Source organism: Somniosus microcephalus, chromosome 9 (assembly GCF_052327205.1).
Source record: "Somniosus microcephalus isolate GS21.2 chromosome 9, FLI_Smic_1.0, whole genome shotgun sequence".
NCBI classification, from domain to species: domain Eukaryota; kingdom Metazoa; phylum Chordata; class Chondrichthyes; order Squaliformes; family Somniosidae; genus Somniosus; species Somniosus microcephalus.
In genome coordinates, this window is record NC_140995.1 from 206,505,798 (window position 1) to 206,530,621 (window position 24,824).

Sequence of the window (24,824 nt, forward strand, 5' to 3'; positions counted from 1 at the left end):
GTTTACGTAGGGTAGAATGTGGGAGGCCAGCCAGGAGTGCGTTGGAATAGTCAAGTCTAGAGGTAACAAAGGCATGGATGAGAGTTTCAGCAGAGGATGGGTAGAGCTGAGAAATACCATGGGGCAGAAAACGTTAGTGGGAGTTGTATACAGACCCCAAACAGTAATGCGGAGGTTGGGGATGCCATTAAAAGGGAAATTAGAGACGCGTGCAATAAGGGCACAGCAGTTATCATGGGTGACTTCAATCTACATATAGATTGGGCTAACCAAATTAGTAACAATACTGTGGAGGAGGAATTCCTAGAGTGTATACGGGATGGTTTCCTGGACCAATATGTCAAGGAACCAACTAGAGATCAGGCCATCTTAGACTGGGTATTATGTAATGAGAAAGGATTGATTAGCAATCTTGTTGTGCGAGGCCCCTTGGAGCGATCATAATATGATAGAATTCTTCATTAAGATGGAGAGTGAAGTAGTTGACTCAGAGACTAGGGTCCTGAATTTAAATAAAGAAAACTACGATGGTATGGGGCGCGAGTTGGCTAGGATGGATTGGGGAACGTTACTTAAAGGGTTGACGGTGAAAAAGCAATGGCAAACATTTAAAGATCGCATGGATGAACTACAGAATTTGTTCATCCCTGTCTGGCATAAAAATAAAACAAAAAAGGTGGCGCAACCGTGGCTAACAAGGGAAATTAGGGATAGCATAAGATCCAAGGAGAGGACATATAAATTGGCCAGAAAAAGCAGCAAACTTGAGGATTGGGAGCAGTTTAGGATTCAGCAAAGGAGGACAAAAGGATTAATTAAGAGGGGGAAAATAGAGTATGAGAGTAAGCTTGCAGTGAACATAAAAACTGACTGTAAAAGCTTCTATTGATATGTGAAGAGAAAAAGATTGGCGAAGTCAAGCGTAGGTCCCTTGCAGTCAGAATTAGGGGAATTTATAATGGGGAACAAAGAAATGGCTGACCAATTAAATACATACTTTGGTTCTGTCTTCACAAAGGAGGACACAAATAACCTCCCAGAGATGTCAGGGAACATAGGGGCTAATGAGAGGGAGGAACTGAATGAAATCAGTATTTGTAGGGAAATGGTGTTAGGGAAATTGATGGGATTGAAGGCCGATAAATCCCCAGGGCCTGATAATCTACATCCTAGGGTACTTAAGGAAGTGGCCCTAGAAATAGGAGATGCATTGCTGGTCATCTTCCAAAATTCTATAGACTCTGGAACAGTTCCCATGGATTGGAGGGTAGCTAATGTAACTCCACAGGGAATTATAGACCAGTAAGCCTGACATCAGTCCATTATAAAAGATGTAATAGCAGAGCACTTGGAAAACAGCGACAGGATCGGAAAAAGTCAACATGGATTTACAAAAGGTAAATCGTGCTTGACTAATCTAATGGAATTTTTTGAGGATGTAACTGGTAGAATAGATAAGGGAGAACTAGTGTATTTGGACTTTCAGAAGGCTTTCGATAAGGTCCCGCATAAGAGATTAGCGTGCAAAGTTAAAGCACATGGGATTGGGGGTAAGGTACTGACTTGGATAGAGAACTGGTTGGCAGACAGGAAGCAAAGAGTTGGAATAAACGGGTCTTTTTCCGAGTGGCAGGCAGTGACTAGTGGGGTACCGCAGGGATCGGTGCTAGGACCCCAGCTATTCACAATATATATTAATGATCTAGACGAGGGAACTAGATGTAATATCTCCAAGTTTGCAGACGACACAAAGCTGGCTGGGTGTGTGTGCGGCGAGGAGGATGCCGAGAAGCTCCAGTATGATTTGGACAGGTTGGGTGATTATACTGCATCTGCCCAATGTGGATAAATGCGAGGTTATCCACTTTGGTTGCAAAAACAGGAAGGCAGATTATTATCTGAACGGCAATAGATCGGGAGAAGGGGAAGTGCAACGAGACCTGGGTGTCCTTGTGCACCAGTCGCTGAAGGTAAGCATGCAGGTGCAGCAGGCGGTTAAGAAGACAAATGGTATGTTGGCCTTCATAGCGAGAGGATTCGAGTACAGGAGCAAGGATGTCTTGCTGCAGTTGTACAGAGCCTTCGTGAGACCACACCTTGAGTATTGTGTGCAGTTTTGGTCGCCTTATCGGAGGATGTTCTTGCCATGGAGGGAGTGCAGTGAAGATTCACCAGACTGATACCTGGGATGGCAGGAATGATGCATGAGGAGAGATTGGGTCGATTGGGCTTATATTCGCTGGAGTTTAGAAGAATGAGAGGGGATCTCATTGAAACTTATAAAATTCTAGCAGCACTAGACAGACTAGATGCAGGAAGGGTGTTCCCGATGGTCGGGGAGTCCAGAACCAGGGGTCACAGTCTAAGGATAAGGGGTAAGCCATTTAGGACTGAGATGAGGAGGAATTTCTTCACCCAGAGAGTGGTGAACCTGTGGAATTCTCTACCACAGAAGGCAGTTGAGGCCAATTCATTAAATATATTCAAGGAGGAGTTAGATATGTTTCTTAAGGCTAAAGGGATCAAGGGATATGGAGAGAAAGCAGGGACAGGGTACTGAATTTGGATGATCAGTCATGATCTCATTGAATGGCGGAGCAGGCTCGAGGGGCCGAATGGCCTACTCCTGCTCCTGTCTTCTATGTTTCTAGGATGAGCTGAGGCAGGGGCGGAGACTGGCGATGTTACAGAGGTGGAAATCGGCAGTCTTAGTTATGCTGCAGATATGTGGTCGGAAGCTCATTTCAGGGGCAAATATGACACCAAGGTTACTAACAGTGTGGTTCAGCCTCAGACAGATGTTAGGGAGAGGAATACACTCAGTGGCTAGACTAGCAGCACACTGTAGTGAAATTAATATCCCACAGCATCAGGAACACATTTTGGAACAATAAAAGTCCATTCAACCTACTAAGCTGATTCTTTCCAATTAAGCATTGGCAATTTGCACCGTCATGGACTCTCTCCAACTTACTTAATCGCTCAAAAGGAGAAATGTTGAATCCTCCCTCACCTCCGAAGACAATCAAGCAAAATAAAATCTCCCAAAATATCAATCTAAAGTTATTCAACACCAACCAGTTGCATTCCACAGATTACGTTCATATGGTCCCAACGTGATTTACAATTTTACACTGGCAGTTTCCAATATAAATGGGCACACAGGAATGTGTAATGGAAAAAGTTGGCATAAAAATGTGACTCTTAAGTATGAATTTTATTACCTGCGGTAGAAAGATCCACACTGATGAAAGGAGAACACAAAAAGGCGCCACCGTGCTTCCAACTCGGGCCATCATACTCCCGCTACCGACAGCCAAAGAACTGAAAGAAAACATTTTTCACCATTACTTAGTAGCTCTTATCCAGAATTATTAAACAGAGGTTAAACAGTAGCATCTGGAATTTCCCCAGGGGTTTGCTGGTGAAATACTGTTGTAATGTAGGGAAACGAGGCAGCCAATATGCTCACAGCAAGGCCCCACAAACAGCAATGAAATAATGACCAGATAATCTGTTTGTGTGATGTTGATTGAGGGATAAACGCTGATCAGGGCACTGGTGAGAACACCTCTGCTCTTCTTCGAATAGTGCCAATGGGAGGGCAGACGGGGCCTCGGTTTAACATCTCATCAAAAGGTGGCACCTTTCATAGTGCAGTGCTCCCTCACTACTGTAGTGAAGTGTCGGCCTAGATTGTGTGCTCAAGTCTCTGGAGTGTAACTATAACCCATAACCTTCTGACAGCGGCAAATGCTACCACTGAGCCAAGGCTGACACCTTCAAAATTGCTAATGGTGAGACCTGACAGCACAAAGTTCCCAACGAGGAGCTTGGAAGTATTAATTTATGAGGCTACCGGCCACCAGAATCTGCTATTTGGGTGTCACTATCTCACGCTGAATCAAGGCAATCATAACAGAAAGTCTAAACAGGGGCCAATTTTCAATTCTATTATGCCAATTTATGGGAGTGGGAAATTTGATGCAGGTCCATTCCGCCAGATCTTCGCCTTGCTTTTGCCCATATTTCCAGGCATGGAAAATCTTGAGGAACCTCCCACTCATTGAGATCGAGACACCCAAATAGCAGATTCTTGTGGCTAGTAGCCTCATAAATTAATAATTCTAGCTCCTCATTGGGAACTTTGTGCTTCATGGAATTAAAAGTAAGGCTGGGTGGTATCATTTCAGAGTGCATCCAACTTCCTGACATTCCAGCCTGCAGTATGCACAGTGCTGTTCCCGCCCATATATAATGGCCGTTCAGGGTCACTAGACACTAAGCTGTATACAGAAGGAGGTTTAAAAGGAGCTTAGTAAGAAAATCAGTGAACTATCTTCAGGCCACCTGCAGTGTTCTTTTTCTGCTACCAATTAACTTTTCAGGAGCTTTTACGGCAATTATCCTCCATTCACCATTTTATTTCAACAGACTACCAATATTCCATAGAAAGTCATGGCATGGTAAATAGTGTAGCTTCATACCATACTCTTTTATAGTGTAACCTAACTCGAAGCATTTGGAGCCCTATATTTGTGCCACTTACCGTATTATAGTAGGGTACAGCTCAGCGGTGTACAGGTAAATCAGTCCAAATGCCAGAGCTATGGCAAACTTTCCAATCATGCTGACAGTGATAGACAGAGCCTCAATGTCCTGTATAAATAGAAAAGATTCTCAGTGTCACTTCCCCCATAAACATTACCTGAAATTAATTTTCACTGACAACTTCCTCATCTCAGCCATAAGATAAGTCAGGAAGGCCAGATACGTCTCCACACATGAGGAAGATACTCGGCTGTCAAGTATGAATTAATTCCATAAACGAAGGGAACTGACTAACTCGGGTGATATTAACTCCCGGGCCTCATCTGCCTGTTGGTTGATCACCCGAAACCAGTGTGAAGCGGCACCTGGCTGTTGGGCGGGAGTGGAATGTCAGACGGCAGGAGGCCGCTGGCAGGGACTAAGGGAATGGTCCCCGGCATTCAGATAAGTTGCACAAAGGGGGTTTCAGGAGGGCCTTGCAATCGTGACTAAACTTTCCTTGTGGGGTCCAGAGGAGCAGAAGTACTCTTGCTCCTCCTGACCCCACAAGAATAGTTTAAAAAAAAGTTTAACAATTTACTCCTTGGGTCTCTTTCCCCCAGCTGCATCAACCAGGTTAAACTGGTGACAACAGAAATGCAATTTCAGGTTTTCTTCAAAACTCAAAAGAACCCAATAAACAAAGATCCTAAGGGCTCATACTTGTGCCAATTACTAGTTATCAATGGCAGTCATGACACACACTGGACTATGTAACATGGCATTAATACAATGTATTAGACTGGCGCCTACCGCTCCATTGGACCACCACCGTGGGTGTATCTTTGTGGAGTTGGCACACTTGGTTCTCTTTTCGAGTCAGAGGGAGAAGAAAATATGTCAGGGTGTGAAACAGGCTAGTGATTTGTTATTGCCCATTTTAGGCTATAACAGAAGCTGTAAACTTATAAAATACAATGCTATGCAGGTACGTCTTAATCACACAATTTTTGTAATTAGTGAGCCATTATTGAAATCGTAGGAACACAGCTTCAAAATGTTTGATTTCTGAGACTATAATTTTAGTTACAGACAATATGCATCTCCCATTTTTTGCTAAGAGGAATCCACCCACCCCAGTGTCCGTTTCCCTAGCCTCTCGCTCCAAAGGTTGTGTAATTAATACCCACCAGTGTAGCATTGTGTTATATATGATTAGAGCTTCTGGCCAAGAAATTGGACTTTCATCCAAAGCGACGTTGGGAACCACAATTTGCATATGCAAGGCACCTAATGTCCATTTCAGGCCGGTGCCCTGGACACCGGTGCACTTCTGGGGGAGATTGTGACCCAAAATTGGTCTCCCCAATGTTAATTTTAGGCCCAAAAAACAGGCAAAACGATGCGGAATTTCTCCTCCTCCTCTAAATGTCGATTTCTAATAAAGTCGCAATTTCAGTTCCAGATTAGCTTTTGAAGAAAAGGAAGTCTGAGAACCTCACCTGAGGAATCACCATGGTGAGAATACAGGCTATGCCAGCCAGGAAGAGGGATGGTGCTAATGTATTTCTTCTTCCCAGTCTGTCCATCACAAAACAAGCAACAATATAGGAAGGAATTTCCACCGCACCTGTCAATGGGTACATAGTTATAGATAAGGCATTGGCCACATACTGGTAAGCAACTGGAGGAGTTATTCAATAAGTACACACAAAGTTCTTTTTAAAAGGTATTTTTTCCTTTTTCCCCTTTTCTTGATCTGTCTATGCCACAGGTACATTATATTCTGAGGTAGATGAGTGTGCTCTGGGTTGATCCTTCCCTGTGGGAAATGCTCTGACACCCAATGTAGCACGACTAAGATTGGTTAAACTGCTAAGAGGGATCACAACCACACACCTGTCAAGATTAGGTCTTTTCAGTAGTAGCTTAACATTCAAACATGGAGACAGCCAAATTCATCAACCATGTTCAAGTAAATATGACTGCTAAAGAATTTATTTGGGAGTTGAGAAGGATGAAAAATACAAAACATAATAAGTAACTTGTTTTATGGTTAAATAAGCCAGTTTTGTTCATATTCACATATTTTACACGTGATGCCAAGACAGATATTTGAAATATATAAAAAGCGATTCTGAAGGGTTCACATCCTAAACATCAATAGCTTTTTCTCCTTACAGATGCTGACTCATAGGCTGTTTATTTCAAGGATTTTCTATTTTAAAGCCATCTAGATTGTTTAGATAAGAAAGCTAGAATCAAAGGAGTTAAGCTTGTGTGTAATGAAATGGAACAAGAAGTTGCTATATTTCAACAACTTTTTTATCCTCGTATGGAGACCAGCTGCTAAATAGCAACTGAAATTAAGATTTGTAGTAAATACAAATATAAAATGTGTTTGTAAATAGTTCATGGAAGTCTAACAATCCAACTAGACAACGAGTGCGCACTGTTCCTCAGTGTATTTTTATAACTAAATCTGAATTAGAAACTTGGGAGTTCTTTGCCAACAGTGCTTGCATATGGTTTTACTGCTTCCATACTGAAGTACAGTACTGTACCTTGTTTACTTTGTATATTCATAAATGTTTAAATCACTTTTATGATTGTGCAACTTAGAGGGGAACTTTTCCATTTTGGGAAAGAAATTGCCACTGGCTATAATGGAAAGGTAAGCTTTGTGCTTGTTGTGAGAATACTGACGGACCTCAGAGGACTTTCCAACATGGGCCTGATTATATATACACTGTACATTTCTGGTTTGGATTGGGTCTGGAAGAGCTCACTCTTAGCTGGGGGAAGGTGGGAAACTACATGAACTACTGGTGACCTTAAAAGGGATACATGAATTGTTGCTGGGAAAAGGAGGAGAAATGACTTCAGGAAGGAGCAAATCTGTTCCATTTTCAGAAGCATGCTTGGAGGTGCTGGCAGAAGAAGTGTAGCAAAGGAGGACTGTCCCCTTTGCCATCTCAGGGCATCTTCCTCTCAGCAGCCATGCACTGGTTGTTTGGCTAATGGATAGCTGTCAGGATAAAAGCAGTGTCAGGTGTCCAGACAACCTGGAAGCAGATACAGAAAAAAAAACTTTATTCGCCTCAGCAAGTCTGCCAAGGTAAAGCTAACCAACACTGTACCATATCAATTAAAAGGGGAAAATAATTCAGGCTACTATAGCAGCAGAGTCAGTGTGGGGGGAGTTTCATGACCCTGCCCCCCACCCCATCATTTTGAGATTGTCCAATATAGCTTTGGAGGACCGCCTCCATTTTTCTCCCAGGAATCTCTGTCACCTGTCTTCAGGCCCCAGGTTCGGTCTGCAGGGTTTCCACTTCTGCCTTCGGACTAGGTATAATCAGCATTCCCCAGTTCCTAGCTCGGCCCCCTTCCTGCCAAGTTGGCCAAATCTTGAGTACAACCCCAGCAGTCAGCCAAACCTAGCTCTGCCAGTAGGCCAATAACAGTTTCCTCTTAACCTTTTACTGTACTCCTTGACTGAAGCTGCAAGCCCAGCCCTCAGAAAATAGCACTTTCCAAGCTTCACATGCATGCCTATACTTCAGTTGGGCACAACTTATTTTGCCACTTCAAACTGCAACTGTTGATGCATGACCATTTGTAAAGGTGACCCCACAAAGCAAGCTTTACAAATAACCTACATTATGACTGTTCAGTTACTCCCGTAACTCGTGATGCAGGATGGCCACTTCGTACTGACTCTTCCGTATGCTCCTCAATATGTTAGCTTGGCTCAATGGTAGCACTCTCACCTTTGAGCCCCACTCCAAGACATAATATAGGCTGACATGCAAGTCAGAAGTGCTGCATTCTAAGTGTTATCTTTCAGATGAGTCATTAAACAGCTGTCTGTTCAGGTGGATGTAAAAGATCCCATGGCACTATTTGATGAGCACAGAGTTCTCCTGGTGTCCTTGTCAATATTTCTCCCTCAGTCATCACCACCAAAACAGATGAACTGTTCATTCAGTTCATTTGCTGTTTGTAGGATCTTGCACAAAATGTCTGCCAAATTTGCCTAAATAGTAACAGTGACTGCATTTCAAAACTGTTTAATTGCCTGTAAAGTGCTTTGGGATGTTCTGAGGATGTAATAATGTTTTATATAAATGCAAATTCTTTCTACCTTTAAACTTCCAACATCTTATCACTACTTTTCTGCTTGCAGAATAAAGTTGTGCATAATACAAGAAAGAGTTTTCCCTCAGTTGAGGTCTTTAAATGAGTGTGAACAGGCCATGTTAGATGTGGTTCAGGACTTGTACTATCCCTTTCTTGTTATTCCTCCCCTCGTCATATGATTAAAGCAAACCACCATGGCACACACTACCTATGTAGAACTGTTTGGTGCTTTTTTGTCAGCATTCCAACATACATTATTCTTCTGTTTCTTAAGCATCCCTGAAGAACAAGCCATAGGCTTTAGCAGCCCCCATGAAGCCAGCATCGTATATCACTTTATACCTGTTCCATGTACCAGTACAGATACATCCACCCTGGGGGGATTTAGGCAGTCAAGTGAAATTCTGAACACTAGTGAGGAAAAATGGATGATGGAGTGAAGTTTCAAAGTAGATATTTTCCATTTATCTAAAAATGCTAATAGATCAGTAGGTGAGCATAGGAGCATTTGTAATAAGGTGGACGAATTGGCTGCGCAAATAGAGGTAAACGAATATGATTTGGTTGGGATTACGGAAACGTGGCTCAAGGATGGCCAAGACTGGGAACTCAACATCCAGGGGTATTCGATATTCAGGAAAGATAGGCAAAAAGGAAAGGGAGGTGGGGTAGCATTACTGGTTAAAGAAGGGATTAATACAATTGTAATGAAGGGTATTAGCTCAGATGATGTGGAATCTGTATGGGTAGAATTGAGAAATACTAAGGGGAAAAAAACATTAGTGGGAGTGGTATATAGACCTCCCAACAGTAAGGCGGAGGTTGGGGGATGGCATGAAAAGGGAAATTAAAGAAGCGTGCAATAAGGGCACAGCAGTCATCATGGGTGACTTTAATCTACATATAGATTGGGCCAACCAAATTAGTAACAATACTGTCGAGGAGGAATTCCTGGAGTGTTTACGGGATGGTTTCCTGGACCAATATGTCAAGGAACCAACCAGAGATCAGGCCATTTTAGACTGGGTATTATGTAACGAGAAAGGATTAATTAGCAATCTTGTTGTATGAGGCCCCTTGGGTCTGAGCGATCATAATATGATAGAATTCTTCATTAAGATGGAGAATGAAGTAGTTGACTCAGAGACTAGGGTCCTCAATTTAAATAAAGGAAACTACGATGGTCTGAGGAGCAAGTTGGGTAGGATTGGTTGGGGAATGGCACTCAAAGGGTTGACGGTGGATAGGCAATGGCAAACATTCAAAGACCGAATGGATGAGCTACAGAATTTGTTCATCCCAGTTTGACATAAAAATAAAACAAAAAAGGTGACTCAACCGTGGCTAACAAGGGAAATTAGGGATAGCATAAGATCCAAAGAGACGACATATAAATTGGCCAGAAAAAGCAATAATCCTGAGGATTGGGAGCAGTTTAGGATTCAACAAAGGAGGACAAAGGGATTAATTAAGAAAGGGAAAATAGAATATGAGAGTAAGCTAGCAGGGAACATAAAAACTGACTGTAAAAGCTTTTATAGATATGTGAAGAGAAAAAGATTGGTGAAGTCAAGTGTAGGTCCCTTGCAGTCAGAATCAGGGGAATTTATAATGGGAAACAAAGAAATGGCAGACGAACTAAATTCATACTTTGGTTCTGTCTTCACAAAGGAGGACACAAATAACCTCCCAGAGATGCCGGGGAACATAGGGCCTGATGAAAGGGTGGAACTGAAAGAGATCAGTATTTGTAGGGAAATGGCGTTAGGAAAATTGATGGGACTGAAGGCCGATAAATCCCCAGGGCCTGATAATCTACATCCCAGGGTACTTAAGGAAGTGGCCCTAGAAATAGTAGATGCATTGCTGGTCATCTTCCAGAACTCGATAGACTCTGGAACAGTACCCATGGATTGGAGGGTGGCTAATGTTACCCCACTATTCAAAAAAGGTGGTAGAGAAAAAGCGGGGAATTATAGACCGGTAAGCCTGACATCGGTAGTGGGGAAATGCTAGAATCTATTATAAAAGATGTAATAGCAGAGCACTTGGTAAGCAGTGCCAGGATCAGACAAAGTCAACATGGATTTACCAAAGGTAAATCATGCTTGACTAATCTACTGGAATTTTTTGAGGATGTAACTGGTAAAATAGATAAGGGAGAACCAGTGGATGTGGTGTATTTGGACTTTCAGAAGGCTTTCGATAAGGTCCCACATAAGAGATTAGCGTGCAAAATTAAGGCACATGGGATTGGGGGCAAGGTACTGACTTGGATCGAGAACTGGTTGGCGGACAGAAGGCAGAGAGTTGGAATAAACGGGTCATTTTCCAAGTGGCAGGCAGTGACTAGTGGGGTACCGCAAGGATCGGTCCTAGGACCCCAGCTGTTCACAATATATATTAATGATCTGGACGAGGGAATTGGATGTAATATCTCCAAATTTGCAGACGACACAAAGCTGGGTGGGAGGGTAAGCTGTGAGGAGGATGTCGAGAAACTCCAGTACGATTTGGACAGATTGGGTGATTGGGCAGAAACATGGCAAATGCACTATAATGTGGATAAATGTGAGGTTATCCACTTTGGTGGCAAAAACAGGAAGGCAGATTATTATTTGAATGGCAATAGATTGGGAGAAGGGGAAGTGCAAAGAGACCTGGGTGTTATTGTGCACCAGTCGCTGAAGGTAAGCATGCAGGTGCAGCAGGCGGTTAAGAAGGCAAATGGTATGTTGGCCTTCGTAGCAAGAGGGTGCGAGTACAGGAACAAGGATGTCTTGCTACAGTTGTACAGGGCCTTGGTGAGACCGCACCTTGAGTATTGTGTGCAGTTTTGGTCGCCTTACCTGAGGAAGGACGTTCTTGCCATGGAAGGAGTGCAGCGAAGATTCACCAGACTGATACCTGGGATGGCAGGAATGACGTATGAGGAGAGATTGTGTCGATTGGGCTTATACTCACTGGAGTTTAGAAGATTGAGAGGGGATCTCATCAAAACCTATAAAATTCTGTCAGGCCTGGACAGACTAGATGCAGGAAGGATGTTTATGATGGCCGGGGAGTCCAGAACCAGGGGTCATCGTCTAAGGATAAGGGGTAAGCCATTTAGGACTGAAATGAGGAGGAATTTCTTCACCCAGAGAGTGGTGAACCTGTGGAATTCTCTGCCACAGAGGGCGGTGGAGGCCAGTTCATTAAATATATTCAAAAAGGAGTTGGATATATTTCTTAAGGCTAAAGCGATCAAGGGATATGGGGAGAAGGCAGGGACAGGGTACTGAATTTGGATGATCAGCCATGATCTCATTGAATGGCGGAGCAGGCTCGAAGGGCCGAATGGCCTACTCCTGCTCCTATCTTCTATGTTTCTATGGAACAGAATCCTGAGTTCATGTGAATTCAGCAGTTTGATCACATTGAGCAAAAAATGAACCAGCACTTGTTTTGTTGCGATCTAGCTTTGTTCAGTGGAAATGTATTTTGAAACTGTGCACAAGTAGGTAAAAGGGCTCCTTGTTCTAATTTGGTAGTAGTTAGAAAAAAGTATAAATTTAGTGCTGTATATTGTACAATGACAACTTTTGGACTCGAGCCCATATTTCAAACCCATTCAGCTCTTTAAAGGCGCCTTCTCAGATTTTTTTTTTTAAGCAGAGGAGGTAGTAAAGAAATTGGATAGGATAAAAATAGAGAGATAAAAGGTTGGCAGCGCTCAAAAGTCACCTGGTCTGGATGCGATGCATCCTAGGTTGCTGAGGGAAGGGTGGAAATGGCGGAGGCTCTGACCACATTCTTCCAATTCGCCTTAGATACAGGAGTGCTGCAGAGGACTGAAGGATTGAAAATGTTACACTCCTGCTCAGAAAAGGGAGAGGGATAAACCTGGCAACTACAGGCCAGTCAGCCTAATGTCAGAGGTAGGGGAACTTTTAGAGACATTAATCCGGTTCAAAATTAATTGGCACTTGGAAAAATATGGGTTAATAAATGAAAGGCAGCATGAATTTGTTAAAGGCAAATTGTGTTTGACTAACTTGATTGAGTTCTTTGATGAAGTAACGGAGAGGGTGGATGTGGGCAGTGCAGTTGATGTTGTGGAATGGACTTTCAAAAGGTGTTTGATAAAGTCCCACATAATGGACTTGTTAGCAAAATTAAAGGGACAGTGGCTGCTTGGATATAAAATTAGCCAAGACAGACAGACTTGCATTTATATAGCACCTTTCATGACCACCGATGTCCCAAAGCACTTCATGGCCAACGAAGTACTTTCTGTAATGTAGGAAACGCGGCAGCCAATTTGCACACAGCAAGGTCGCACAAACAGCAATGTGATAATAACCAGATAATCTGTTCTAGTGATGTTGATCGAGGAATAAATATTATCCAGGATGCCGGGGATAACTTCCCTGCTCTTCTTCGAAATAGCGCCATGGGATCTTTTATGTACAGCTGAGAGAACAGACAGGGCTTCGGTTTAATGTCTCATCTGAAAGATGGCACCTCCGACAGTACAGAACTCCCTCAGTACTGCACTGGAGTGTCAGACTAGATTTTTGTGCCCAAATCTCTGAAGTGGGACTTGAACCTACAACCTTCTGACTCAGGCGAGGGTGCTGGGGATAGGAAGCAGAGAGTAGTGGTGAATGGTTGTTTTTCCAGTGTGGAGGAAAGTATGCAGTGGTGTCCCCCGGGAGTCGCTGTTGGGACCACTGCTTTTTTTGATATATATTAATGACCTGGACCTGGGCATACAGGGCATCATTTTAAAGATTGCAGGTGACACAAAACTCTGAAATGTAGTAAACAGTGAGGAGGATAGTAACAGACTTCAGGAGGACAGACAGACTGGTGAAATGGGCAGACACGTGACAGATGAAATTTAACACAGAGAAGTGTGAAGTGATACATTTTGTTAGGAAGAATGAGGAGAGGCAATATAAACTAAATAGTACAATGTTAAAGAGGGTGCAGGAACAGAGAGACCTGGGGGTGTACGTACACAAGTCTTTGAAGGTGGCAGGACAAGTTGAGATGGCTGTTAAAAAGGCATGTGGGATCCTTGGCTTTATAAATAGAGGCATCGAGTACAAAAGCAAGGAAGTTATGCTAAACCTATATAAAACACTGGTTAGGCCCCAGCTGGAGTATGTGGCACTTTAGGAAGGGTGTCAAGGCCTTGGAGACGGTGCAGAAAAGATGTACAGGAAACTTCGCGATATCCGGCACCGACGGGACCGAGCTGCTGCCGATCTATCAAAACTTCCGGATAGACCAGCGCTAATGTTGAAGGATACGGAGGTTTTCATCTCCGTATCTGACAACAAACACTGTTGCTTAGCAACAGCTTGTAAACACTCGGCCCGTACCTTGGAAGCGTTTCTGAAGCTGTTGCTAAGCTACAGAGACGCTTTCCAGAGCCTGACTGTTAAAAAAAAAAAAAATGCTAGAAGAAAAAAAACCTAACCAAAACGGCTGCTGATTTCTGCCGTTAGACCGAGGTTTCCGGACATACAACCTCCAGATAAACCAAAGTTTCCTGTACTAGAATGGTACCAGTGATTAAACACTTTAGTTATGTGGAGAGGCTAGAGAAACTGGGGTTGTTCTCCTTAGAACAGAGAAGGTTAAGGGGATATTTGATAGAGGTATTCAAAATCTTGAACAGTTTTGATAGAGTAAATAAGGAGAAACTGTTTCCAGTGCCAGAAGGGTCAGTAACCAGAGGATACAGATTTAATGTACTTGGCAAAAGAACCAGAGGTGACATAATGAAAAAAAATGTTACACAAAGTTGTTATGATCTGAAATGTACTGTCTGAAAGGGTGGTGGAAGCAGATTCAATAATAACTTTCAAAAGGAAATTGGATAAATACTTGAAAAGGAAAAAATTGCTGGGCTATGGGGAAAGAGCAGGGGAGTGGGACTAATTGGATAGCTTTTTCAAAGAGCTGGCACAGGCACGATGGGCCGTATCATTGCCTTCTGTGCTGTATCATTCTATGATTTTTTGATTCTATGTGCAGACCCTGGCAATATCATGCAGAGGAGTCACAAAGATGGCTGGGGTGGTACTCTTGAGGTTGGGGGTTAAGGCACATTGTTGGGGATAGTAATGAAGAGAGACTCAGGTTACACCTAACTTTGGAATGCCTGATGCTGATAATGGGTGATAAAGTATTCCATGGTCCAGCACTCTTACACTTCTTCCTGATGAGCACAAGAAGAAAAACATAGGAACAGGAGTAGGCCATTTAGCCCTCAAGCCTGTTCTGCCATTCAATGAGATCATAGCTGATCTTTCCCCCATATCCCTTAATAACTTTGGTTAACAGAAATCTATCAATCTCAGATTTAAAATTAACAATTGACCCAGCATCAACTACCGCTTGCAGAAGAGAGTTCCAAACTTCTACCACCCTTTACATGTTTCCTAACTTGACTCCTGAAAGGCCTGGCTTTACTTTTTAGACTATGCCCCCTAGCCCTAGACTCCCAACTAGCAGAAATAGTTTCTCTCTATCTACCCTATCAGTTCTCCTTAATATCTTGAAAACTTCAATCAAATCACCCCTTAATCTTCTAAATTCCAGGGAATACAACCCTAGTTTGTGTAATCTCTCCTTGTAATTTAACCCTTGGAGTCCAGATATAATTCTAGTAAATCTACACTGCACTCCCTCCAATGCCAATCAATCCTTCCTAAGGTGTGGTGCCCAGAACTGAACACAGTACTCCAGGTGTGCTCTAACCAGGGCTTTGTATAGCTACAGCATGACTTGTAACCCCTTGTACTCTAGATATAGAGGCCAGCATTCCATTAGCCTTTTTGATTATTTTTGTACCTGTCCATGACATTTTAATGATCTATGTACATGGACCACCAAGTCTCTTTGGACCTCCACTGCTTCTAGCTTTTCACCATTTAGGAAGTACTCTGATCTATAAAGTATATAGATGCAAGAAAAGAAGAGCTGCATACTGAAGATGGATTCCAGTTTCATTCCAGGCCTCTGCTTACACTGCAGAAGCATGGAATTTATAGGAATGAGCCAAGATCTATTGATAGAGCTGTCTGTTTCTGTCCTGGTGTGTGGATTACCGTATAAATTTCATAGTACAACTGAATGCGTCTGGGGATGAGGGGAGTGGGGGAGGCTAAGTAACTTTCAAGATACCCCATACTTATGCATGCACTTGAAATGTAACATTTGGATGAACAGTCACATGTGTTCTATTCTTAGCAAGTTTGGAACATAAATGGGCCACTCATAGGCTCGGGGAGGGTAATGTGCAAATAGCAAGCTGCTGATGCACAAGGACATATGGAGATGAGCCATCAAATTGCAAAAGCTGCAAATTCCCAATATCAGAAATAAGATTACTGTAATGTCTGCTAGGAAACCCTGAACAAGGCAACAGCCCCCAGAGCATGTGTACTTGAACAAAGGAACAGTTCAGTTTGAGCAAAGTTAAACACTTGTGACAGTCAATCATTTCTGACAAGTTCAGGCTGTTGTAGGATCTTGTCAGTTTCTTAGACCGGCAAAAGTGAGAGCCATTTGCTACATCTTTTGCACGGAGGATGGGCAAACTGACCACAGCACCGTGGTACAGGGGGCCATCCAAGTGGGGGGAAAAGGAAGGAATGTGGTAGGGGACAGTATAGTCAGGGGGATAGATACTGTTCTCTGCAGCAGCGAAAGAGAGTCCCAAAGGCTGTGTTGCCTGCCCGGTGCCAGGGTTAAGGATATCTCCTTGCGGCTGGAGAAGAAATTGGAGTGGGAGGGGGGGAATCCAGTTGTCGTGGTCCATGTAGGAACCAACGACACAGACAGAACTAAGAATGAGGTTCTACTGAGGGAGTTTGAGGAGCTACGGTCTAAATTAATACGCAGAACCTCAAGGGTAATAATCTCTGGATTACTACCCGAGCCACGCGCAAATTGGTATAGGGTCAAGCAGATCAGAGAGTTAAATGCATGGCTCAAAGAATGGTGTGGGAAGAAGGTGTTTCAATTCATGGGGCACTGGCACCAGTACTGGGGAAAGAGGGAGCTGTTCTGTCCGGATGGGCTTCATTTAAACCGGGCTGGGATCAGCGTCCTGGTGAATCGAATAACTAGGGTTGTAGCTAGGGCTTTAAACTAAAAAAAAAAGAGGGGGGAAGGGGTCAGGTGAGTGGAAATTTAGAAATCTAAGAAAAAGGTCAAGGCAATAGAACAGTGAAGCAATTTGGGTAAAAATAAGCAGAGTGTGATAGGAAGGGACAGTGCAGTACAGCAGAGAATAAGGTCAAAGCAGAGAATAATGGTTTAAAAAATTTAAATTAGAGGTTCTTTATCTGAATGCACAAAGCATTCGTAACAAGATAGACGAACTTTTGGCACAAACAGAGATAAATGGGTTTGATCTAATAGCCATTATAGAGAATTGGTTGCAAGGTGACCAAGGTTGGGAACTAAATGTTCCAGGGTACTTGATGTTTTGAAAAGACAGGCAGATTGGAAGTGGGGGGGGGGGTAGTCCTGATAATAAAGGATGACATAAGGACAGTAGAGAGAAAGGATCTCGGCTCGGAAGATCAGGAAGTAGAATCAGTATGGGTGGAGTTAAAGAATAACAAGGGGCAGAAAACACTGGTGGGAGTAGTATATAGGCTCCCTAACAGTAGCTATATCGTTGGACAGAATATTAATCAAGAAATAGTAGGAGTTTGCAACAAAGGTAATGCAATAATCTTGGGGGACTTTAATCTTCATATAGACTGGACAAATCAAATTGGCAAAGGTAGTCTGGGCAGACGAGTTCATGGAATGCACTCAGGACAGTTTCCTAGAACAATACGTCATGGAACCAACTAGGGAACAGGCTATTTTAGATCTTGTCTTGTGTAATGAGACAGGCTCAATTAGCAATCTCATAGTAAAGGATGCTCTGGGGCAGAGATCATAATATAGAATTTCATATTAAGTTTGAGAGTGACTTGCGAAACTAGAGTCTTAAACTTAAATTTTCAGGTTGGCAGGCTGTAACTAGTGGGGTACTGCAAGGATCAGTGCTTGGGCCTCAGCTATTCACAATCTATCAATGATTTGGATGAGGGGACCAAATGTAGCATATCCAAGATGATACAAAGCTAGGTGGGAATGTAAGTTGTGAGGAGGATGCAAAGAGGCTTCAAGGGGATATAGACAGGCTAAGTGAGTGGGCAAGAACATGGCAAACGGAATATAATGTGGAGAAATGTGAAGTTATCCACTTTGGTCGGAAAAATAGAAAAGCAGAGTATTTTTTAAATGGTGAGAGATTGGGAACTGCTGGTGTTCAGAGGGACCTGGGTGTCCTTGTACACAAATCACAAAGTTAACACGCAGGTACAGCAAGCAATTAAGAATGCAAATGGTATGTTGACCTTTATTACAAGAGGATTTGAGTATAAGAGTAAAGGGCCTAGAAATTCAGTTGGCTGCGCCAGCCGTTAGCGCCTTAGGAGGAGTAGATCTCGAGCGCTAGGCGCTTAGCGCCCGGGCGCAGCGCGATCTGCGCCTCGCCCCAACTTCAGTAGACAGTTAGCGCCGGCGCAAAGTCATTGCGCGCGCTCATGACGTCATTTCGTCGTGCAACGCCCTTTGTGCGCCCGGAACCGGAACTTCACTCGCGCCGCCCCATTCGACTGTGACGTGGAACGGTACACAGCCGAGGCGGGCCGCGGGGAGCGCAAATTAAAGGGCACTCCCTCCTTCAGCAGCAGGAGGAGGAGGAGACACGAGGAGAGACGACGACGAAGGAGGAGGAGGAGGAGGAGGGGGAGGGGGAGGAGGAGGAGGAGGATGATGGAGAGAAGCCCTCCCCAAAAACACAAATACACTAGTCTCGGCCTGTCAAAAAAACTAATCCACCCTCCCCCTTTAAGAGCTCACCGGAGCCAGAGTGTCTGCCGGCAATCAGCAGCTCGCCGCACCTGCCCTGCGCCCAACTTCCGGTGTTAGCGCCCCGGGCTGCCGGCTTAGCGCCTAATGATAGTCGTGCATCGCCTGTTTTAGTGCAGCAGCAACCTCTTAGGGTGATGCAACTGAATATCGGCGAAGTGGCCTCGACTTTGCGCCGGGCGCAAACTTTAGCGGCCGCCCGACTTTACCGCCCCAAAAGTGGCTATAATGAATTTCTAGGCCAAGATGTCTTACTGCAATTATATAGGCTAAGGTGAGACCACACCTGGAGTATTGTGTACAGTTTTGGTCTCCTTACCTAAGGAAGGATATACTTGCCATAGAGCGAGTGCAACGAAGGTTCACCAGACTGATTCCTGGGATGGGAGGTTTGTCCTATGAGGAGAGATTGAGTAGACTAGGCCTATATTCTCGAGTTCAGAAGAATGAGAGGTGATGTAATTGAAACATACAAAATTCTTACAGGGCTTGACAGAGTAGATGTAGGGAGGATGTTTCCCCCGGCTGGGGAGTCTAGAACCAGGGGTCAGTCTCAGAATAAGGGGTCGGCCATTTAGGACTGAGATGAGGAGAAATTTCTTCACTCAGAGGGTGGTGAATCTTTGGAATTCTCTACCCCAGAGGGCTGTGGAGGCTCAGTCGTTGAGTATATTCAAGACAGAGCGCAATAGATTTTTGGACATTAAGGGAATCAAGGGATATGGGGATAGTGCAGGAAAGTGGAGTTGAGGTAGAAGATCAGCCATGACCTTATTGAATGGTGGAGCTGGCTCAATGGGCCGAATGGCCTACTCCTGCTACTATTTCTTATGTTCTTATGTAAAGCCAATTACATAGGTATGAGGGGGCGAGTTAGCCAAGGTAGATTGGAAAAATAGATTAAAAGATATGGCGGTAGATAAGCAGTGGCTAGCATTTAAAGAAATATTTCATAATTCTTAACAAAAATATATTCCATTGAGAAACAAAAACTCCACGGGAAAAGTAACCTATCCGTGGCTAACTAAAGAAGTTAAGGAGAGCATTAGATTGAAAGAAGAAGCTTATAATTTGCAAAGAATAGTAGTAAGCCTGAGGATTGGGAGAGTTTCAGAAACCAGCAAAGGATGACCAAAAATGAGAGAAAACGAACAAGAAATATAAAAACAGATTGTAAGAGCTTCTACAAGTATGGAAAAAGGAAGAGACTAGCAAAAGTAACATTGGTCCCTTAGAGGCAGAGACAGGAGAAATTATTATGGGGAATAAGGAAATGGCAGAAACGTTAAACAAATATTTTGTATCGGTCTTCACAGTAGAAGACACAAAAAGCATACCAAAAATGGTGGGAAACTTAACGTAATTAATATCAGTAGAGAAAAAGTACTAGAGAAACTAATGGGACGAAAAGCCGAAAAATCCCCTGGACCTGACGGCCTACATCCTAGGGTTCTAATAGAGGTGGCCGCAGAGATAGTGGATGCATTAGTTTTGATCTTCCAAAATTCCCTAGATTCTAGAACGGTCCCAGCGGATTGGAAGGTAGCAAATGTAACACCGCTATTGAAGAAAGGAGGGAGAGAAAAAACAGGGAACTACAGGCCAGTTAGCCTGACATCAGTCATTGGGAAAATGCTGGAATCCATTATTAAGGAAGTGGTATCAGGGTACTTAGAAAATCATTATACGATTAGGCAGAGTCAACGTGGTTTTATGAAAGGGAGATCGTGTTTGACAAATTTATTAGAGTTTTTTGAGGATGTAACTAGCAGAGTAGATAAAGGGGAACCAATGGAAGTAGTATAATTAGATTTCCAAAAGGCATTCGATAAATTGCCACATAAAAGGTTATTACACAAGATAATGGCTCATGGGTTTGGGGGTTATATAGTAGCATGAATAGAGGATTGGTTAACGGACAGAAAACAGAGAGTAGGGATAAATGGGTGTTTTTCAGGTTGGCCGCAAGGATCAGTGCTGGGGCCTCAGCTATTTACAATCTATATTAATGACCTAGATGAAGGGACCAAGTGTAATGTATCCAGAATAACAACAGAAAATGCTGGAAAAACTCAGCAAGTCAGGCAACATCCGTGGAGAGAAATTTGAGTTGACGTTTCGGGTTTGACCCTTCTTCAAAATGTATCCAGGATTGCTGAGGATACAAAGCTAGGTGGGACAGTAAGCTGTGAGGAGAACACAAAGAGTCTGCAAAGGGATATAGATAGGCTAAGTGAGTGAGCAGTAAGGTGGCAGATGGAGTATAATGTAGGGAAATGTGAGGTTATTTATTTGCTAGGAAGAATAGAAAAACAGAATATTTTTTTAAATGGTGAGAAACTTTTAAATATTGGTGTTCAGAGAGATTTGGGTGTCCTCGTGCAAGAAACACAGAAAGCTAGCATGCAGGTACAGCAAGCAATAAGGAAGGCAAATGGCATGCTGGCCTTTATTGCAAGGGGGTTGGAGTATAAGAGTAAGGCAGTCTTACTACAATTGTACAGGGCCTTGGTGAGACCACACCTGGAGTACTGTGCACAGTTTTAGTCTTGTTATTTAAGGATATACCTGTCTTGGAGATGGTTCAACAAAGGTTCACTTGATTAATTCCTGGAATGAGAGGACTATCCTAATGATGAGAGATTGTGTAGAATGGGCCTATACTCTCTGGAGTTGAGAAGAATGAGAGGTGATCTCATTGAAACATACATGATTCTGAAGGGGATTGACAGGTAGATGCTGAGAGGTTGTTTCCCCCTGGCTGGAGTGTCTAGAACTAGGGGGCATAGTCTCAGGATAAGGGGTAGGCCATTTAAGACTGAGATGAGGAGGAATTTCTTCACTCAGAAGGTTGTGAATCTTTGGAATTCTCTGCCCCAGAGGGCCGTGGATGCTGAGTCTTTGTATAATCAAGGCTGAGATAGATAGATTTTTGGACTCTAGGGAAATCAAGGGATATAGAGATCGGGCGGGAAAGTGGAGTTGAGGTCGATGATCAGCCATGATCTTATTGAATGGTGGAGCAGGCTCGAGGGGCCTATGGCCTACTCCTGCTCCTATTTCTTATGTTCTTATCTCCACTCCCTTTTAGAAAATGTGGCTCCAAATCCAACCAAGCTGGGAAGAACACCAAGCTGAAAAATTGATGCAAGGCCAATTCACAACAAAATGAGTCATAAATGGCCTCATGTTATAATGAAGGTCTTGAAAATTGGTTGCTAGGTTGTCTCCAGAACAAAACACTGGGATTAGGACTCTCAATTATTGGTACAGTACACCTGCAGTCTTTCTTTACTCATGCCTTAAATTAAATAGCTAAGCAGCTGGTAAATTCCCATATCCATCCTCAGTTGAGTTATTGTTCACATTAAAAGATAAGCCAAGTAGGTTAATATTCTGCTTAGATAAAAACAAGTTGACAGCTTTTAAATACAGCCAGTTTAGTCACAATTAAAAAAGGCTTTGCTTTCAAAACAGGAAACAAAATTATAGTTAACAAGGTTTTTTAGGGTTGAAAACGAAACCTCTGATTAAACCAGAACTGTGAAAAGTAGATTAAAAGCAAATCTGACTCCTAGAAAGCCTCTGACAACGGTGTACCTCAACAGCAAAACAATGTGGCAAATGGCAGCTAATGGGTTAGGACAGATACCTGTGGGGTGTCCCTGCAGCTCTGTTGCTAAAGAGATGGAGTCCCATACAGAGGGAGTGATTCTGCCAAGGGGGGGGCATTGGAAGCGGGACTGCTGCTTGTCGGGTTTTAGTCACACTATTTTCCCTTGATTGACCTTATTAAGCCCGCCCAGTGGGCTTAGCAGGCCAATTAAGGGGAAGCCGGTTTACAGAGAACATCAGCGTATGACGTTTCAGCTGTCAAAAACTTTTGACAGATGAATTGTCATCGTTTGACAGCTTTGAGAAGCTGTCAAACACTGACATTCTCTGTTGTTTGGTGAGTTCTTGTACTCAAGGCTCACCAAACCTATTTTCTGAGCAGAAAGCAGATGGCTGTTGCATCGGAGAATGCAGCAGCCATTCCGTTATCTCTGCTGTGGAGATGCCGGAACCTCCGGATCCCCAACGATTGAAGCCTGCAGGAAGAAACAAAGGTAAGTAAACTTTTTCTAACATTTTTCACTCACCTCAGACTTACCTCTCCACACTTGCACCCATCACTCAACTCCACAGCACACTTTTGGACCCCACCGACCCCTGCAGACCCACTGCTCGCCTCGCTGACCCTGGCGGGGTTTCCCGACGTCGGGAAGCCCGCCCCTCTAATGGAAAAATGTGGATAACCCTCTTAACTGCCTTTTAACAGGCAGTTAAGTGGCTGTAATCCCCTTCCCGCCGCCAGGAGACGGGACCCGGCGTGGGTCAGGTACACACCTCCTGGGAAGATGGCACTGAGGCGGGATGGGTACCCACCCCAGATTCTGCCATTTTCCTGGCAGTCCCGCCTCCAAACCCACCTCCCCAGGGCTGGCAAAATCACCCCCTGCAGTTCTGAATTCTAATCCTTTTCTGGCTAGATAACTCATGGGTGAGCTTCAGTAGCTCTGAATAGAGCTGCTAGATGGTCCACTTTGTACTATTGCACTAATCCATCTTGTGGGCACGAAAAAGGCAAGTCTTGTTGGCGAATCACAGAGCATTTTTAGCACCTGCCAGAGGACTGACTGCACATCTTCACAGCAGCTGATGTTCCAACTCTGCTGTGCCACTGAATCATAATATTGTGGATTAATAGTGGATTACACCCACGGGAAGCCACTTGACAGGTTACTGCTCTCCAAAGTGCTATCATGGGAAGGTACCAAGTGGAAATCAGGAGCTTTACCATGGGTTGGGAGTGCAGCTCACCTACTTTGCCATTTGTTATGATGGGACTCAAGAAAGCCCAGTGGGAGATAATCCCTTTAATAATAGGGTCACCTTTAAAATTTAGCACCTACACAATTGAAGCCATGGCAAAAGCCACGCTGTATTACCTTCCTGACTGAAGAAAATTTGGTACTACGAACCGATAGTGGAGACCTGATTTTTTTTAAATGGGGTATAGAGTCAAAATGCTTTTGTTTTAGAAACTCAATCCAATAACTTGATGGTTGGTGAAAGAGTTTAACTATGTATGAAATATATTTGCTGGGAAAAAAACGATTGTAACCAATTCTTTGGAAGAAGTGCATACTTCACAATTGGATTGCTGCAGATTGCCACTGCTTTCTTCTCAGAACTACTTCAGGACTGTTTGGCCAAGTAAGTTTAATCAGTTCTTGGCTCTTTGTTGAGTGCTATTTGTGACAGAGGAATTGTGCACTTTGAGACAGGGAAATCTGTCAGCACTGAGTTCACTCCTTTACATTAGACCAAGTATAGGCGACCGGTGGGCGCCGCGGGGACTGGAGTGCATCATCACCCCGGCCAATCAAATTCTAATTTAATTTGTTAAGTTTTATTTAATGTTTTATTAATTTACAGTCGATTTGTTCAATCACCCCCACCAGAAAGAGTAGATAGGCTTTGATACGGTTCCTAGAATAATCTGAAACCTAGATCATCATCTGGAGAAAATGAGTACTGTAGTATGTGGGAAATATAGTTAGGAAAAGTAACAAAAAAAAACTTATCTAACCTTGTATGCCGCCCACAATGTAAATTTAAACATTCATAGTCTAATATTTTCTATTTGTGACCATGTTTTGCAATATTTTGCTTGTTACAATGGTCCAAATATGTAAATATACAGTGCAATTCCACCTTTTCAACAAAGAACTTAGTTTAACTCCGGCAAATGCTCTGTGATGTCAAAGTATTGTTCTCCTTTTACTGCTGATAGTAATGGAACTGTGTAAGATCAGCAGTTTTTTAGCAGGACATTTTTATAAGGGTGCTTTTAGTAAAGATATGACAACATTTATCTAATCCACTCTATGAAAGATGACAATTCACTAAATCTCCTGAGGAATTGGAATTGCAAGTGTCTACAAGCTATCCCGAAGGTAAATAGACCGAATCTTCAGAATATTCCATCAACCATTACATTCTATATTATTATTTATCCTTGACTAATTGCCTTCCTTATTATGACATTTCCATGCCAGAATCTCTTTCCAGATAGCATATCATCTCTCCCTGTACATATCCTTAAATTCCTTAAACTTATTCCTAACAACACTCTGCTCATTTAGCAAACTTCCTCAAATTCCAGTCCA

General features: G+C 43.2%; 1 protein-coding gene across 5 annotated transcripts in view; it reads right to left on the minus strand.

The window, feature by feature from the left end:
• Positions 1 to 24,824, minus strand: part of slc22a16 (solute carrier family 22 member 16) — a 108,600-nt gene that overhangs the window by 7,430 nt on the left and 76,346 nt on the right. For all 5 annotated transcript variants that reach the window (XM_085997808.1, XM_085997811.1, XM_085997810.1 and 2 more), the window contains 3 exons: positions 6,033 to 6,160; positions 4,550 to 4,659; positions 3,225 to 3,324 (listed from right to left, as the gene is read on the minus strand). In XM_085997808.1, coding sequence (XP_085853934.1) covers positions 3,225 to 3,324; positions 4,550 to 4,659; positions 6,033 to 6,160 — 338 coding nt within the window. The remainder of the gene's footprint in view (positions 1 to 3,224; positions 3,325 to 4,549; positions 4,660 to 6,032; positions 6,161 to 24,824) is intronic.